Source organism: Akebia trifoliata, chromosome 16 (genome assembly GCF_017979445.1).
Source record: "Akebia trifoliata isolate Shusen 1 chromosome 16, ASM1797944v1, whole genome shotgun sequence".
NCBI classification, from domain to species: Eukaryota; Viridiplantae; Streptophyta; class Magnoliopsida; order Ranunculales; family Lardizabalaceae; genus Akebia; species Akebia trifoliata.
Window position 1 is genome coordinate 14,233,743 of NC_141390.1, and position 17,016 is coordinate 14,250,758.

Below are 17,016 nucleotides of genomic sequence, written 5' to 3' on the forward strand. Positions count from 1 at the left end.
CCCATCCCTCTCCCAAGATCATTTGTCTTGTCATACACAAGAAAAATATTTATGATTCTGTGATGGGAACATAGGTGAGCATGTGTCAGGGAGGTAAAAAAATCATTATTGTAAATTTTATATCACTTAAGACTTTAACCTAGAAAGATGTCACTTTGAGCTGAGCAAACCCAACCCGGCGTACCTAAAACTGCCGGCAAAGAAAGCCTTACAATGCAAAGCTGGTCCAATGACAAGATTCTTCGGGTGCACCATTGAAACATAATATTATGAAGCATAAGAAATGTGTGATTCCAAGATATTAGACAACTTAATCTACTTCTTGTAAGCAAACAGCCAATTTATCCATTTTGATATGTGATCTTGTAATGGCATCATTTACACAATTCAATAGTTTGGTATCATTACCTTAAATAGATATAGAAAGGATTATTCATAATATATTTTTGACTGTATGAAAATCTTGGAAAATTTCAAGGCATAGAGATGTGGCTACTTTATGGATCCACCCGATATAGATGAGACCTTGCAAACACCTGCTGATGTGGTGAAGGGCGCATCTTTGTAACGGGCCACAAGTTCCATGTCGGTACTTAGATCCACTTGAACCGTTTCCCAAATCTTCTTCTTAGGGTTGAGAATGCCACCTGGTTCACCTTGAAAACCGGGAAATGTAACTCGCTCTCCCACATGAGCAGATTCAGGTGGATCAACCAATTCAACCTGAAATTAATCCAACAAAAACACTAAGATCTGCTGTTGCATCTTCCAATTAACAGTCAGATCAATCTGCTACCAACCCTGAATAAGCTTCATCACCATGCATGGTTTGTTTTAAATCTCGTCCGAGACTGAGATGACTTGCCCTGTAATCTCAGTATCGTCCATGAACGAGACAGATAGACAGAGGGTCTCGCATATGCAAAATCTCGCTAGACAAACAAGCTGACCCGGGCAATATTTTGAAAATCTCATCCGAGTCAGTAAAACTCGCCTGAAATAATCGGGATTTTGTACATTTTAATTAAATCAATTAATTTTTTATATTTAAATATTACTAATAACTAAACATCTTCTAATCTACCTTATTTTCTAAAAAAAAATCAAAATTATTTTCATATAAAATTTATGAATTGTAAAATCAAGTTAAATGGTTTATCTCGTCCAAGACAACTCGGTCTTGTCCATGGACAAGATGTCAAACTGAGAGTTTTTTTTTTTTTTTCAGAAGGATAATAAAGGAAAAATACAATGAGTCAGTGAAACCACATAAATGTGTCTTTGTTTTGCTTACTTTAGTTTGATCATTGTTGGAAACAGCAAGAAGCATCGCCTGAGATTTAATTCCCCGCATGGTTGCTGGTTTCAGATTGCAAAGAACGCAAACTTTTCGGTTCTGCACATGAGGATCATCATCAAGAGAAGAGTAGATTCATAATTATCCTTTAACCAATAACAGTAGTTGAAAATTCTGAAAATTTGTCCGATGGAAGGAGAATGGCAAAGAGCACAAACCAACCTGCATTTCTTCAAGAGGAACATATTTAACAAGGCCACTAACAACAGTACGGGGTGCTCCTTCACCCACATCGATCTCTTCAACATAAAGAGAATCAGCATCCGGATGCTTCTCAACTTTTGTGATAAGGCCAACTCGTATGTCAAGCCTAGTAATGGAAACTTCTCCTTCAGCAGTGGCCTTTGATTTGGTTTCTGGTGCAGATTTAGTTTTTCGTTGTTTCTTTCCATTTACATCCGCTAAAAATAAACATAGAAAACGTAAGGTTCCTGACAAAAACTTAATCTCAATACATGCTGGAAGTTTTAAAACCCAACAGTTCTTTATTGCAAGTAATATAAAATGCAAGATTTGAAATTTTGAGTGATGATTCCATAAACCTGGGTTCAATTCACCATGATAACATATAAGGGGGGAGGGATCAGGGTTTGCCAAGGTTTGCTGTCCTGAACAGACTTCCTCAATATCAGATATGATGTTATTTCTTATTTTATGTTTTGTCCTTTTTTGTCTTTTTCCTATTTTATGTCACTCATATAAATAGGAAAGAATCGAATAAAGAAAAAACTTCTCTCTCCAAACCCTAGATTGATTTTGTACATGGTATCAAAGCCTGTTTGAAGATCAGAGAAAAAGTTGTTTCTTTATTCCATTCCTTTCCTATTTACAAGAGTGACATAAAAATAGGGAAAGACAAAAAAAAAAAACAGGGCATAAGACATAAAATAAGAAATAACATCATATCTGATACCACTTCCCCCCCCCCCCCCCCCCCCCAACTCTTTTGTCAAAGGATGTCCTGGCATGGGAGGGCACTTAACATGTCTCCGGAGTCCAGACCTTGTGCGTTTTGGGATATTTCTGCAATTTCAACCACAATTTCTCTATTGGGTATTTACTCGTGGGGTTTGTTACTGGCTTTCTTCTGAAAATTCTGTAATTTCCATTCTTTAGCAATATGTATTGCTTCATTTAATCATCTAATGGACTGTAAATGTGTAATTGCAATCACAAAAAAACAACAATCAGATCGAAGAGAATGAAAAGATTAGAAATAATACCTGAAACTTCTGTTTTCTCCAGCTGGTCAGCAATCTTTTTTGCCTCAGCTTCTGCCTTCACAATCCTATCGGCTTGACTTCCAGCAAATTTCTCTCTAAAGAACTTCACATCTTCATCGCTCTGTGTGATAAATAAGCAGGAAGATGGGCACAGGAAGACCAACAGAAAAAACAAAAAACGAAAAAAAAAACCATGTATACCAGTTCCTTAAATAGTGGCTCTGGCGTCCCAATATTGTGACCAGAGGGTATAATCTCCCATGGTCTTTTGGTCCTGTCGATTTCTCCATTTTCATCACAAAGTGAAAGTTGTGTTTCAGGGGGCAAATTAAGCTGCTTTAGTACCTTAAGAGGCCATCAGAATACAAAACAGATGGCTCAGAATGACTAAAAGTCGCACCAAAAAGTTAAATAAGCATGAACGATACCAAACATGTGATAGATGGATAGCACACAAGTATTATTCAACCAAAAATTTACAGGGGCAGATTTTTACCTCAACACAAAAAGATGGCATAAAGGGTTGTAACAGAGATGCTAGAAGATATACAAGCCCAACTGAAGTTTTCATGACAATAGAACAGGAAGTTGGATCTTCCTTGTAAAGCTTCCAGAATTGGGTGTCCTATAAAGTATAAAAAACATTAAAAAATCAGATATAAGTGATGATAAATAAATAAAGAGAGATTTTATTGTCACACCAACTTCTGCTAACATGGCCCCAATTCATACGTAAATCACCAAAGAATAAGCACACATCTAGGGGTGGCATTAGCAAAAGTTGGTGTGGCAATAGAGACTCTCTAAATAAATAAACCTCAAAATAAGTGACAAGCATACTTGTAGATATGCATTTCCCTCACTAGAGATGCTCATTGCAGTTTTCAGTCCTTGTTTTAGTTTAACCTATAAAACATTACACAAAGAAAATATAACTTAAATGTCCAAATCAAGTGATTGCATTGTCTAGCTGAATGACGGGGTTGTAAAGCAGTAAAACATCTTAGCTGAGGATGCAAAAGATCACCTTCTCCATGGCTTCAAGATATTGATCAATATATTTCCCAACCTTTTCTGCTAATGCCTTAGTCAAGAGATGTGATTCTGCATCCGGAGCGTCGGGAATGACAGAACCATATCCTAGTCCTGCAGAAGGGAAGGTATCAATGAGAACTGTAGGAACTTTTTTTTTGTTGGATGGATAAAGATCATATTAAAAGAACTAAATGGAGGAAGAGAGGGCCTCCCAGATAATTCATATTCGTTAATTATTCAGTGATGGTTAAATTCGCTTAATTCAGATAAATTCAGGAAAGTTTTGTAAAAAAATTAGGTAAAATTTTGGAGATTATTTCTTTTGGTAAGTTAAAGTTTTATTTATGAAAAAACAGAGGGGACGAGATGACCCCAAAATACAAACATATTTTGGAGATTATACAACATATGTTTTTGGTTTCTTACCAAAACCTATCATCTTCAACCACTCTAAAAACCCTAGTCTTCTTCTTGATGTCTAAATGTTGAAAAAAAAAAATTTGAGGGTGAAGGTGAAAATGTTACCATGTTCCACAATTAATTGAGGAATCATCAATCAATTCGTCAATTTAATCAGCTAACCCCTAATTCAGAGAAATATGAATTTGCTGAAAAATTTGGAGAATTTTGTGACTATGGATACTAGAGAAAAAAGCTAAACAAGCAAGAAAGACTAAAATAAAAAAACACTATAACAATGATAACCTCCGAAAGTGCCTTTTCTTTTCCTTGAAATATGTGGCAATTAATCGCCTTCCAGATGCCCCAACAAAAAGTAAAAGGAATTAAACTCCACAAAATCCTTTCCTTAGATATAAAAGCTGGGATTGCTAAAATGAGAGAGACACGTGAAGTGTGACCAAATTACCCAGGCAAAAGAACAATGAATTAGGAGATGATTGACGGATCAAGCATTTGACTTGCACATAGGGTAGGAGTTAACAGAAAAGACACCCTGGAGCATAATGTCTATATAACAAGGATCATTTCCCAAGCGCCAGACAAAATGAAAAATACCATTAGAAAGGATCTTTGGACTCTAAATTGCAGAGTTTGGAAATGACCTGACAATGCTTTGAGAGAGAATGATAATAAGATAAGCCAAAGAACGAACCAGATTTACGCTTTAGCCATATTTGAAGATCTTCCTCCAAAGGAACCAGATAAACTCTTTTACCCTAAATGCATGTACATATTAATTTTTGACAAGACAATAGAGATGGATGGCTTTCACAGGGTTGAGAAATTTGAGTTCTAAAATTATTATGTTTTAAATGACATTTTGAGAAAAATAAAATGCAATTTATAAACTACAATTAAAAAAAAAAAAAAAGTGGTTAAATACAATATTCGTAAAAAGAAATCAATAAATAGCTTTTTCCATAAAACTTTTGTGAAAAAGAAACATAGGTGCATTCCGATGTGGTTAATTGTGGAAAGGAAAATATTTCGGAAAATTTTTGGGATATTACGGAAATATAATACCACACATAAGATCTGCTACCATTACACTCATAAATACTATATTTGTCCAAAAATAGATACAAGAGTTGATCAACCCATTCGTAGGGACATCCTAGCAGAATAAATTATGCTTTTGTCATAAAACAAACTAGTTGCTGAGTTGTGCATATCCACAGAAACATAGTCATTTAATTCCACAAGCACACCAAAGTTGACTAACCTGGAGGTTTGGCAATGAAGCTCAAGACTCGATTGATAAAATTTCCCAGATTATTCAACAACTCAGTGTTTAGTTTTGCTTGCAAGTCTGCCCATGTAAATAACGTGTCTGATACCTATTTCAGACAAATTCATAAGAATTCACAATGGGAATGTGTACAGTAGTATAACTGATTAGAAATTAAAATCAAAAGAACTCACCTCCGGCCTATTTGTAAGCAAGTAATATCGCCATACTTCAGCAGGAATCTTAGTCTCTTTTGCATCATTACCAAAAACTCCCACACCCTTGCTTTTCGAAAACTTTCCTGTAGGTAACAAAGCAAAATAAAACACAGAAATCCACAACAGCAAGGATTGAAACATCATGGTAAAGAAAGACTTGTGGCACTATTCATCCGTGAAGAATAATATATGGTCATTTATTTTGGGTATCGACAAAACAAATACAAAGATAGCTAGGCACAAACCTGCTTCATAGTTTAAATATTCTGTAACACTGATGGTCTTCATCAATGTCCAGTTTTCCCCCGTCCCAATAAGTGTTGACGGAAACATCACCTGAGATTACCAACATTAGCACCTACTTACAATTTTAAAAAAAGTACCACATTGGTAACATTATTAAAACCCCAGGAAACTAGTAAATGGCATGCAGCTATCATTCCTGTGAATCACACAAGGTTCTCAGGAGTGATCGAGTGAAAAACATTAATTAACTTCAGAACATGACATATACTATTCAACCAATAAGTAGGTTGAACGTATGCAGCCTGAGTGTGTCACAAATTGGTCTGTACTGGTCCATGCGCACATGATAATGTTGTTAACCAACCAACTACTCTAAAAGACTGATCTGTTAGAGAGGGGGAGAACTATGAATAAAAGAGGGTCACGGGGGCTTAAATGGGGTATGACACCTGAGAGTGGAGGAAAATATACACTCAACACTCCACCTCACCCATAAGGGTGGAAAGAATCAAACCCATGACCTAGATGAACCTAGTGCTTTGATACCATGTTATCCAACCAACTACTCCAAAAGACTGATATGTTAAGAGAGGGAGAGAACTATGAATACAAGAGGGCCATGGGGCTTAACTGGGCTATTAACACACCCGAGAGTGGAGGAAAATATACACTCAACAGTTTCCAAGAAGCTAATGATTTACTAAGGTGCTGTTTGTTAAACTGAAAAAAATAAGTGCCGAATAACATTAAGTGCTGAAATTTGTAAGCTCTGAATTTAAGTGCTGAAAAACGTGTTTGCTTAGATGCTAAAATAGTGCTGAATTCATTAAAATTAAGCGCTAAATTCGCAGGATCATGTTTGTTACATATTACTGAAACTAGTAAATTGTCTTTTTTACCCTTATAATCATATTATACATTGTTTGCATGTTTCAAATCCCTATTTCTTATCAAACACAATAAAATATATTTTTTCTTATAAAATTAAAATACAATTCCTTTTTAAATAATAAGTAATATTCAAATTTTCAATTTCTAAATAATAATTTTTATTTCTAAAACCCCACAAATTTGAAATTAAAAACAATAATGTCATGCAAGTCACCAAAATTTGAAATCAACATTAAAAGAACTTAATTTTGGATGAATAATTTTTTATGGAAATGAAGGATGTGTAATTATAAAAGCACCCCACGAATTAATAAGGGCAACCCACACCATAGCCAATTTTTTTTGTCTTATATGGGTTAAAGTTTTTCGAATGAGCCAATTTTTGGTGAGGATGATCTTTATGGTCTAGAGATCATCCTCACCAAAAATCAGCCCATTCCGAAACTTCTAACTACGTCAAAATTGGTTTTAAAAAAAAAAAAAATTGGATGATTTACGGTTCTTGAACTTGTTTTGATGGGGTTAGAAGTTTAGGGATGGGCTGATTTTTTGGCGAGGATGATTTCCTCATTGTAGAGATCATCCTCACCAAAAATCAACTCATTCCAAAACTTTTAACCCATATAAGACAACAATTTGGCCATGGTGTGGGTTTATTAATTTGTGGGGTGCTTATATACTTATCCATGGGATATAAGAGGTAATATCCTTTTCAGTATAAGGGCATACTTGTCCGTGCCAAAAAAAACGGAAGGCATACTTGTGTATGCCGAAAAAAGCTCCAGTGCTTACCGCTTCAATGCAAAAATTAAGGGGTAGTGCAATGGACAACTTCTTCCAACCATGGTTTAAAATGTTGTTTCAATTCAATGTTTCAATGTTTTTAGAAAATTGAAACAATACCAAAACATTCCCGAAACATTAAATTGATTTTTTTTTAAATCCTTCATAGAAGATGTGGTCAAGGGGCATATCATTAGTTCGAAAGCACAGGGTTTCTAAAATATTTACATAAATATGGGGTCTTTTATCTAAATAACCCTAATCTTCCAAAGAAGACTAAAGTCAAGGGCATGCCCTTGATGAAAACATAGTTGCAGCCTTCATTAATTTCAGAAAAAAGGGGAATTAACCTGAAGAAGACAAAGAGGAAGACGACTGGGGATTTTACCATGAATCTGACAATGTAAGTGTAAGTTGTGTAACTCCGGCGATCTCACCAGGTTCCTCTCTCAAAAAAATAAAAAAAATAAAAAAAATAAATAATAATAATAATAATAATAATTGCAGAAGAGAGGAGGAAATTTTCCCTAAACTTGAAATATTATAGTTTAAAATCAAGTTAAGTTTCATTTATCTTTAAAATTAAGTTGGGATGAAGAACTATGGTTTAAAGTTTTGTATGGATTTATAATCATTGTAACCAAGTTTGGATTCGGCAATTATTTGGTGGGGATCAACTTGGTTTAATTTGGACAAATCCTGAAAAGGTTCCAAAAAAATATTCGAGGATTATAAAAATGATGCTTTGGGTCTCTTCCCCCAAACCAATCATCTTCAACCTCCCATAAAGCCCTATCTTGTTCTCGAGATTTGAAGGTTGAAAAAAATATGATCTTGAGGTTGAAGGGTAAAAGCTTGTACCCAAGAAGCAAATTTCCACTTAAGCCACACAGTTCTAATTCTATGGACGAAATCATTAACCTCTTCACAGACAATCAAACCAAGATAAGATGTAAATGCTGAAGGTGCCACCTTGGTGAGGTGGTAAAGTCTGTGTGGTAATACCGCAAACCCGGGATCAAAACCCGCCTTCACACTTACACCTATCAAAAAGAAGATAATGAACATGATGTATCTCCTGGTGGTCAATTTTAACTACTTCTCTCCTCTCATATAAGCATGTAATGTCCTTGACTCATATACAAATGGCTAAGCGAATCTAATGCAAAGTTCTCCACATTCAATCATATACTCAATAATTAAAAATCGTCAGTTAGACAATTAAATAAAAGCACCCAAGGCCCAATGGATGTTAAGTTTAAAGTGACCAATAATAGTGTTGCCTAAAGATGCTTGGTCTTATAATGTGCAACTATACCAAGAAAAACAAACATTGTCAAGCCTGAGTTTGGACTTGTAATCTAACAAAATATCTGTTAACCAACCAACTAGACTCCAAAAGATCGATCTGTTGGAGAGGGGGAGAACTACAAATATAAGAGGGTCGCGGGGCTTAACTGGGGTATGACACACCTGAGAGTGGAGAAAAATATACACTCAACACTCCCCCTCACCCACATAAGGGTGGATAGAATTGAACCCGTAACCTATATGAACGTAGTGCTCTAATACCCTCCAACCAACTGCTACAAAAGACCGATCTGCCGGAGAGGGGAGAATTATGAATATAAGAGGGTCATAGGGCTTAACTGGGGTATGACACACCCAAGAGTCCAGGAAAATATACACTCAACAAAATCAAGATATACAACTAGAGTGATATAACCTTAACATGTTAAAGTCATAAAGGCTTTGCTAAGTACAGGAGATGGGGCATGCTTACAGTGTGAAATGGCACATTATCCTTTCCCATAAACTGATACAGCTCCACATTCTCAGGATTCTTCCACCACTTCTCCCAATCAGGAGTATAGCATGATGTGATTGAGATGTATCCAATAGGTGCATCAAACCACACATAGAAAACCTAAACACCAAATTGTTGGAATGTAGAAAGAAACTGCACACCGTTAATAAACTACCAAAAATGGAATGAAAAATTTTGATTTGTAAAAAATATATGATCCATCGATTTTATTGAACCTTGTCTTTAAATTTCTCATGTGGAACAGGAACCCCCCACTTCAGATCCCTGGTGATACATCGTGATTTCAGCCCTTCCTTTAGCCATGCATTTGTAGCTTGAATAGCATTCTGACTCCAAGATCCAGCCACTGACATGTTGCTGATATACTCTTCCAACTTATCCTTCAGCAATGGAAGTTCTAGAAACAAGTGGTCTGTATCACGAATTTGGGGAGTGTTCTGACATACCTTAAAACCAAAATACAAGTATGAAGTAAATTAACAGAAATGTGTTGATTGCAACATCTATGTTAGTCACAAAGTGAGTTTCTAGTCAAACATACGAAAGAAAGACTGAATCCCAATATAAGAGAGGCTTTACCTTGCATCTAGGATCCCTTAGTTCTGTTGGATTCAACAGTTTCCCACATTTTTCACACTGATCCCCTCGTGCGGATTCATAATTACAATCTTGTGTGGGGCAGGTACCCTCCACAAGCCGGTCAGCTAAGAAACGGTTGCATGTATCACAGTAAAGCTGTATAGTAATTGGAATCCAAGTTAATATGAAGAGGCAATGATGCCTTATGTCGAAGGGCTAGTCAAAGTACAAGTCAACTATGAAACAGATCCTCCCATCAGCAATATGTATAGAGAAGATAGCCATAGAAATACAGGGTCATTTTTACAAACACAGAAGACCAATAACAATTTTTAAGCATAAACATAAGTACGGACCTGCTGCATTGTGTTTTCAGAAAGCCAATTGTTCTCCATCAGTTTCTTGAAAATTGCTTGGCACACTTCAGTCTGCTGAGGAGTAGATGTGCGTCCAAACTCATCGAAACTTATATCAAACCATTTATAAACCTCCTTGTGTATAGTATAGTATCTACATAAGCATGAAAACAAATTGAAAATTTTTCAGATATGCAATTTAAGCCCACAATCTTGAAGTAAAATATAGAAAAAGGCCTAGGTTTTCTCAAGGAATAAAATTGACTGCATGAAAAGTATCAAATATCGAGATCAGACGAAGAATACTAAACATGAATGTCTGCAATGTAAGTAAAGAAGTAAAAAAAAACAGAAGCCTTAAATCTCTCAGTTATTGCTTAATATTTTCCAACTCATTCTGTTTTTGAAAACCTCAGAACAAGAATGGTGTTTTAAGGATGTAATCATACCAGAATGAAAAATTGCAAAATTTCGAATGTACCTCTATGATTTTTTGACATACCAAGCGATCCATCAGTATATTAATTCCTTGAATATCACTCCTAAAGGCAGAAAAAGGGTTTTAGGTTTCTTTTAAGGAATACATGGTTCTAGGGGGCTATCACAGCAAATTCGATATCTTTTTGTATTGACCTCGTGTGCCTTGTCCAGGAGTAGTAAAGAAGACGGTAACCTCGGCTCCAGTAGAAAGATCTGATGATAAGTAGGGTCAGCTGGTGCCGAAGATATAGTGGGGTGAAAAACATAACTAAAGGTCCCTCTTGGTTAAATCATAACATATGGAGTAGAATTTATGTATTTTTTGCAAAAAATGGTACATTGACTCGCAGCATGAACACTAAGGGGGCATTTAGTTCGGATTCTAGAATCTGATTCTGGCTCATAATCAGATTCTAGAATCTGATGCATCGTTTGATTTGGATTATCGACCTGATTTTTTCATACTCAGGAACCAAAATCCTGCAGAATCAAAAACACTTCTTAGGCTATTTCTCCTGATTCTCACAAACTATCCACTTATGAAAATACATCTAGCAATTATAATAATACTACCAATATAATTATAATTAATGATAGTAGTATTAGTAGTAATAATAACAAAAGCAACAACAAAACTAATAATAATAATAATAATAATAATAATATAGTTTTTGAAATACAAATACAAAATCTTCATAATTTTTTGGGTAATCTTACTATTATGCTTCTTAACATATAATTAACTTGAAAACTAATAGAAAATGACTTGAATGTCAAGTTTTTTCAACTCGTTTAAAAAATCTTTGCTTGTTTTCTTTCAAAAGTCCATTATCTTCAATCTCTAAGATAATAATACTTATCTTCAATCTCAATGGGAGTAATTGGGTAATTTTTTCCACAAAATTAGTTTTTAAAAACAGTGTTAGCCAAACGACATAATTTTCTTTCTATAAAAAGTAAATTAATAACAAAATCATTCCACATGAACGTTCTATGAAACAATCAATCGAAAAAAGAAAATTAAAAGCCGCCACCCTTTGAATCAAATTTAGATATTTCTTCAGATAAAATCAAGTTTATAAGAGAATTGAATATCATGACATGACAAAATAGAATTGAACCAAAAAATAAATAAATAAATAAATAACGATGATTCCGCATGAATCCTCTATGAACAATCCATGAAAAAGAAAATTAGAATCAAATTAAGAAATTTCTTCAGATAATAAAATCCAACTTACTTGTCGCAAATCTGCTGAGGAGAGCAATTCTCTTCCATGGCTTTGGTCTCAGTGGCCGTTCCATACTCATCAGTCCCACAAATATAAATCGCATTATAGCCTCGAAGACGACAGTAACGAGCAAACACATCAGCACTCAAAACACCTGCAAATCAATTACAAAACAAACTCATGGTGTGAGAATCTCGATGATCATCCAACGGTGTGAAAATCTCGATGTCCTACTACTACTCTTGAGAGAGAGAGAGAGAGAGAGAGAGGATTACAGCCGATAATGTTTCCGAGATGAGGAACGTTGTTCACGTAAGGTAAAGCGCTTGTAATAAGGATATTTCTGCGGCCTTGGATTGGAAGTTTGGGATTTTTCTCAACTCCTGTGTCATCTTCTTCGATGTCTCCCATCGCTGTGTAATTTCTCTAGGGTTTGAGTTTTCGAAATCGATTGAAAGAAAGAAGAGTGAGTTGGAACACTTGAACCGTCGAACGACGCTGAAAGTCTGAAACTGAAATGTATTTATTTGAGACTCGAGATTTGAGAGAATGGAAGAAATATTGGTGATTTTCAATTTGAAAATAAAATATTTCACTTTTGAGCCCTGGAACATCTCAAATATTTACGAAAACACCCAAGAAATATTTAAAAGATTCCTCCACTACCACCACATTAATAACTTAATAAGTGGTGTGATTCTAATTTCATTGGCCGATGATACCATTAATAACGTTAGCGTCCTCCAAACGCAATTGCATCTCTAAAAAAACATATTAAACCATCCGTAAGCAAAGATTAAAAAAAAGGACAAAAGTTGTTTCAAATGGTGCAACTTTATCCCATTTGCAAGTAGTGCAGAATGTATCATCAAAGAATCGTGCTGCAGTGACCTCGAACCTAAAAGTTCACACTGCACTTCTTGACGATTTGATGAAAAACATCTATGATTCTCATTCATTTTCATGTCAAGAAGTGCGATATGAGGTTGCAACCTAAGATCACTTCAACATTATTCATCATCAAATATTAAAGATTCTATATTAGATTGTGTCATGTTGGAGTGACCTTAAGTTGAAATCCATATCGTATTTCTTGATGTGAAAGTGGATAGAAATCTTATATTCCTTTTAACATGTATCTCGATGAAAATCATCTATAGTTCTCATACACTTTCACATCAACAAGTGTCATATGAGGTTCTAGTCTTAAGTCACTTTAGCATTATTCTTATAGATTCACTGCTTGTCACCTCATCCATTGGATAACACTTGGAGCTGCTTGGTACATTATAAATCACTAGAAGGTGGTATGTGCAAAAGCACATGTATTTGAAGAGCTTATTTATTATTTTGAATATTAATTAAAGGGTGATTCTAAAGATAACATAGTAAAAAATATTATTTTTGTAATTTTGAAAATTAACTACTATGAATTTAGGGATGTGTAATTGCAGTTTCCTTTTCTTTTTTTTATACATACCAAAACGACACTGATTATTTAAATTTTAAGGTGAGGTCATATCTCGCATCCAAATTTTGGTGAGAACCACTTCTATTCTACCTTCTCTCATTATAATAGTAAAGATTTACATTTACAAATGATTTGCACTATGAATATTTTGTAACGCAAATATTTTGTGATGAAAATTTTACTATTACTTGATAGCCATTGGGGAATCTCTTACAAAATTATCTTTTGTGTTTGATTGATAAATCGATACTTGTAAAGCACAAAAATTTACAATGATTTGTCATAAAAAGAAAATATGGAAATAACTTTAACTTTGATCTCATCAAATAAACAACTTAAATTACAAAAATTCATTAAGTACTTGCTCCACTAACCTACATATGAATTTACAAAAATATTCCTATGCTCGCATATTGGAATATAAAAAATATTCATCATCAAAGAAACTATTCAAATTATAAAAATACCTTTAGTAGATATAATAAAATTGATGATGGATATTTTTGTAATTTTATATACAAGTAAATGTATCTTTAACGAACCCCAAGGGATTGGCCTAGTGGCAAGGTGAGCCTTGATAAGCTCCTCGGGAAGGGTAGGTCAAGTGTTCAAAACCCCTACGAATATATGAATTTTTTGGGGTCACCTTCCAGAGCTGATTGACCCTCGACTCAACACTACAAGAAATTTAATATTTAGCCGCAACATTTTTCATCACTAAATGTTTAAAAGTTGCCACTAAAAATTCTAGTGGTACCATTTTTATTGTGGTTCCTCCGTGGTTAAATGTGTCATTGCCAAATGTTAGTTGCAACTTTTAATAAATGTCACTAAAGATTATACTTGTAGCTACAACAAATAAATCATTACTAAAAATATAATATTCAACTATAAAAGATATTGCGACTAATTTAAAAAGTTATTGTAACTAAATATTTAAAGTTGTCATTAAAATTTGTGAAACTAATTGATAAAAATAGACTTTTAGTGATAATTTTAGGTCGTTGCTAAAAGTGAAGAGTTAGCCACAACCATAGTTAGAGTAAAAGTTTAAAACGACAAGGAAAAACCTCGAAAAAAAAATGATAAAAATGGGAAAACAGCGGGAAAAAAATGAAAACATATAAAAATAAAAAATATTAAAAATTATCAATGTGTATCATACATTATACATTTATTTTATATTTCTAATATGTTTTTAAGCTTAACATCAAGACATTATCATCCTAAATCAAACTACATTCATCATGAAGTATCAAAATCCTATAATATTTATCAAATCGTGCAATAAACTTCATTCATGAACACGATAAAAAATAAGTAAACACCAATGAGTTATTCAATAATTCAATCTAAAAAACATGTAAACACTAAAATCCATAAAATAAAATAAAAACAATTTATTTAGTGTCTGCAAGTATTCAACATACACACATAAATAAATAAAAACCATAAAAAAAACCCAATTTCGGTTGTTAATTTTAATGAGGTTTGAAGGTTCTATGAAATTGGAACATTGAAAAGTATGGGGTTTTAGTCTTTTAGAAAAGAAGAATATGAACTATAAAGAAAAAGAAGAAATGAAAAAGAAGAAAAGGGGGTTTTGGAATCACTGGGTTTTAAAAGTTAGAAAAAAGAAGAACTCACCAAATGGTCCAGAATCCAGATCTCATTGTTGCCTGGTGGGGTCATGCTAGTGTCGTCGAGCCCTCGTCGGATATCAATCATAGTCCACAGTTACAAATTTAGGAAGTTAGGGTTTTGAGTTTTCTCTCCCACATACCAATCCCATAGTCCAAATAAAACAAAACACAAATAGAAACATATTTTGTTTGTGCATGAAAGTGAAAATAAAAATAAAAAAATCTCCTGAGAAAATGAAAATATCGATGTTTTAAAAAAAATCGAGATTTTCGTGATTTAAATCTTAAAATCACAATTTTTTTTTTCAAAAATTCACAATTTGTTGCCATTTTAAATGATTTTCTTATCATACGCATTTTAAACGCAGCTTTTTTAAAAAGTCATCGACTTTTGTTATTATGGCCACAATCATAAATCATCACTAAAAGTGCTAGATTTAGTAATAATTTATTTTCTATAGTTAAATGTGAACCGTTAGCCACAATCATCAATTGCCACTAAAATAAATTTAGAATAAAGTTAGTGTCAAATTACTTTGAAATTAAAATTGGATTATTAATCACAATAAAAAATCGTCACAAAAAGTTCCTAAAAAAATTTGGGACGATAAATTTAGTGACATTAAATTCTTTATATGTATATACTTGTTTTTTATGAACATACTCATATCTTAAATGAAAATATGAAATCTTCATCACCAATAATACATTTAATATATTTTAGTAGAATATTCTAACATAAATTATTAAAGTCATCATAAAAGTAAAAAATAAAAAATCTTGATCATAAAGATTTTGAGAAGGTTTTACACTATGTCTCTGACCTACAAATAAAATAATTGACAAATAATTACATTATAATAAATTAAATGAAGATCATATATATAATTGGACCAAAAGTAGATCTCCTTAGAAAAAAAAATTCAGCGGAACCTCCTTCATATTTCAAACATGTAAATTTATGACATACTTGATTCCATTTATATTATAAAAGAAGATCCTCATTAAAAGACATATATCCATATAAAAAAATCACAACATTCATTCATATTAAATTACAAGCAATTCATATTTGAATAATAAATAGAAAATATAAAAAAAAAAATACAATTCAACTAACAAACATACCTTGAAGTCCTTATATCCAAAATACTCGATGAGAGTAACTCAGTTATCGTGGCTCAAACTCAATGGGGGGAATTTGCAACCTCATATCACAAGTGCCGTACTTCTAGTAAAAGTTCTTATGCAACTTGTAGCGTGTGCTTCAGGCTCCTACAAACCTACAACCCACCCACATCTAAGATTTCAGTGCCTTGGAATAGTGCACACAGGTAGATGTTAGGTGCAGATTCTTGTGACCTACAGGCGCATGGCACGTGTCAGGAGAATGCTATAAGAGATCTTTAAATTAAATTCAAGTCCGTATCTAAAGAGATTACTGAATGGCAGGGGAAAATTCATGTTTCTAATAAGGCATTGGGAAGATCATGAGATACACATACAGAAGTCCCGGCAAATTAGTAACCATGGTGGACATACAAACTAGTTTGTACTAAGTTATCCTAGATATTATTAATGTAAATTGGATCACATTTATGGAATCTATATACAGGCCTATACTAGGCTATCCTAGATATTGTTAAAGGAATAAATGGGTTGTATAAAAGCGTATATTGGCATGCACTTTCAAAATAATTTGAAACACACCCCAATTTGAATACCCAAATGTCAAAGAATAGGGAATGACTTCAATCTTGCATAGTTTTTTCAGTGCATCAAGTGTTCGGAATGGAATGTCAGATAAATCTATTTTAGATAAGAAAATATCCACTTGTAAACATCAATGAATAGGAATAATATTGTCATCCCCACACAATCAAAATATCAAGCACTTTAGACGTAAATCTACAACCATTTGTGTCCCTAACTTAAAATTCTTAATCACAAGGTTATCCATTTGAGAGAAAAAAAAAAAATACCC

At 33.6% G+C, this 17,016-nt stretch overlaps 1 protein-coding gene across 1 annotated transcript; it reads right to left on the reverse strand.

The window, feature by feature from the left end:
* Window positions 1-319: 319 nt before the first annotated feature.
* LOC147382612 (putative methionine--tRNA ligase) lies at window positions 320-12,459 on the reverse strand. The gene is made up of 17 exons (XM_086428082.1): window positions 12,194-12,459; window positions 11,928-12,072; window positions 10,207-10,360; window positions 9,851-10,006; window positions 9,487-9,717; window positions 9,227-9,370; window positions 5,769-5,859; window positions 5,500-5,606; window positions 5,300-5,414; window positions 3,608-3,726; window positions 3,421-3,486; window positions 3,077-3,205; window positions 2,782-2,925; window positions 2,581-2,701; window positions 1,520-1,758; window positions 1,295-1,396; window positions 320-723 (listed from the first exon to the last, which is right to left on the reverse strand). The coding sequence occupies exons 1-17, from the start codon at window positions 12,327-12,329 to the stop codon at window positions 493-495; spliced, it is 2,430 nt and encodes an 809-aa protein (XP_086284208.1). The 5' UTR covers window positions 12,330-12,459; the 3' UTR covers window positions 320-492.
* Window positions 12,460-17,016: the final 4,557 nt, after the last annotated feature.

Coding starts and splice junctions, on each gene's coding strand:
- LOC147382612 (XM_086428082.1), bottom strand. CDS start 12,329: ATGGGAGACATCGAAGAAGATGACACAGGAGTTGAGAAAAATCCCAAA. Junction 5,415..5,499: donor TGCTTACAAATAGGCCGGAG/GTGAGTTCTTTT, acceptor TGTCTGAAATAG/GTATCAGACACGTTATTTAC. Junction 2,702..2,781: donor AGCCACTATTTAAGGAACTG/GTATACATGGTT, acceptor TTTATCACACAG/AGCGATGAAGATGTGAAGTT.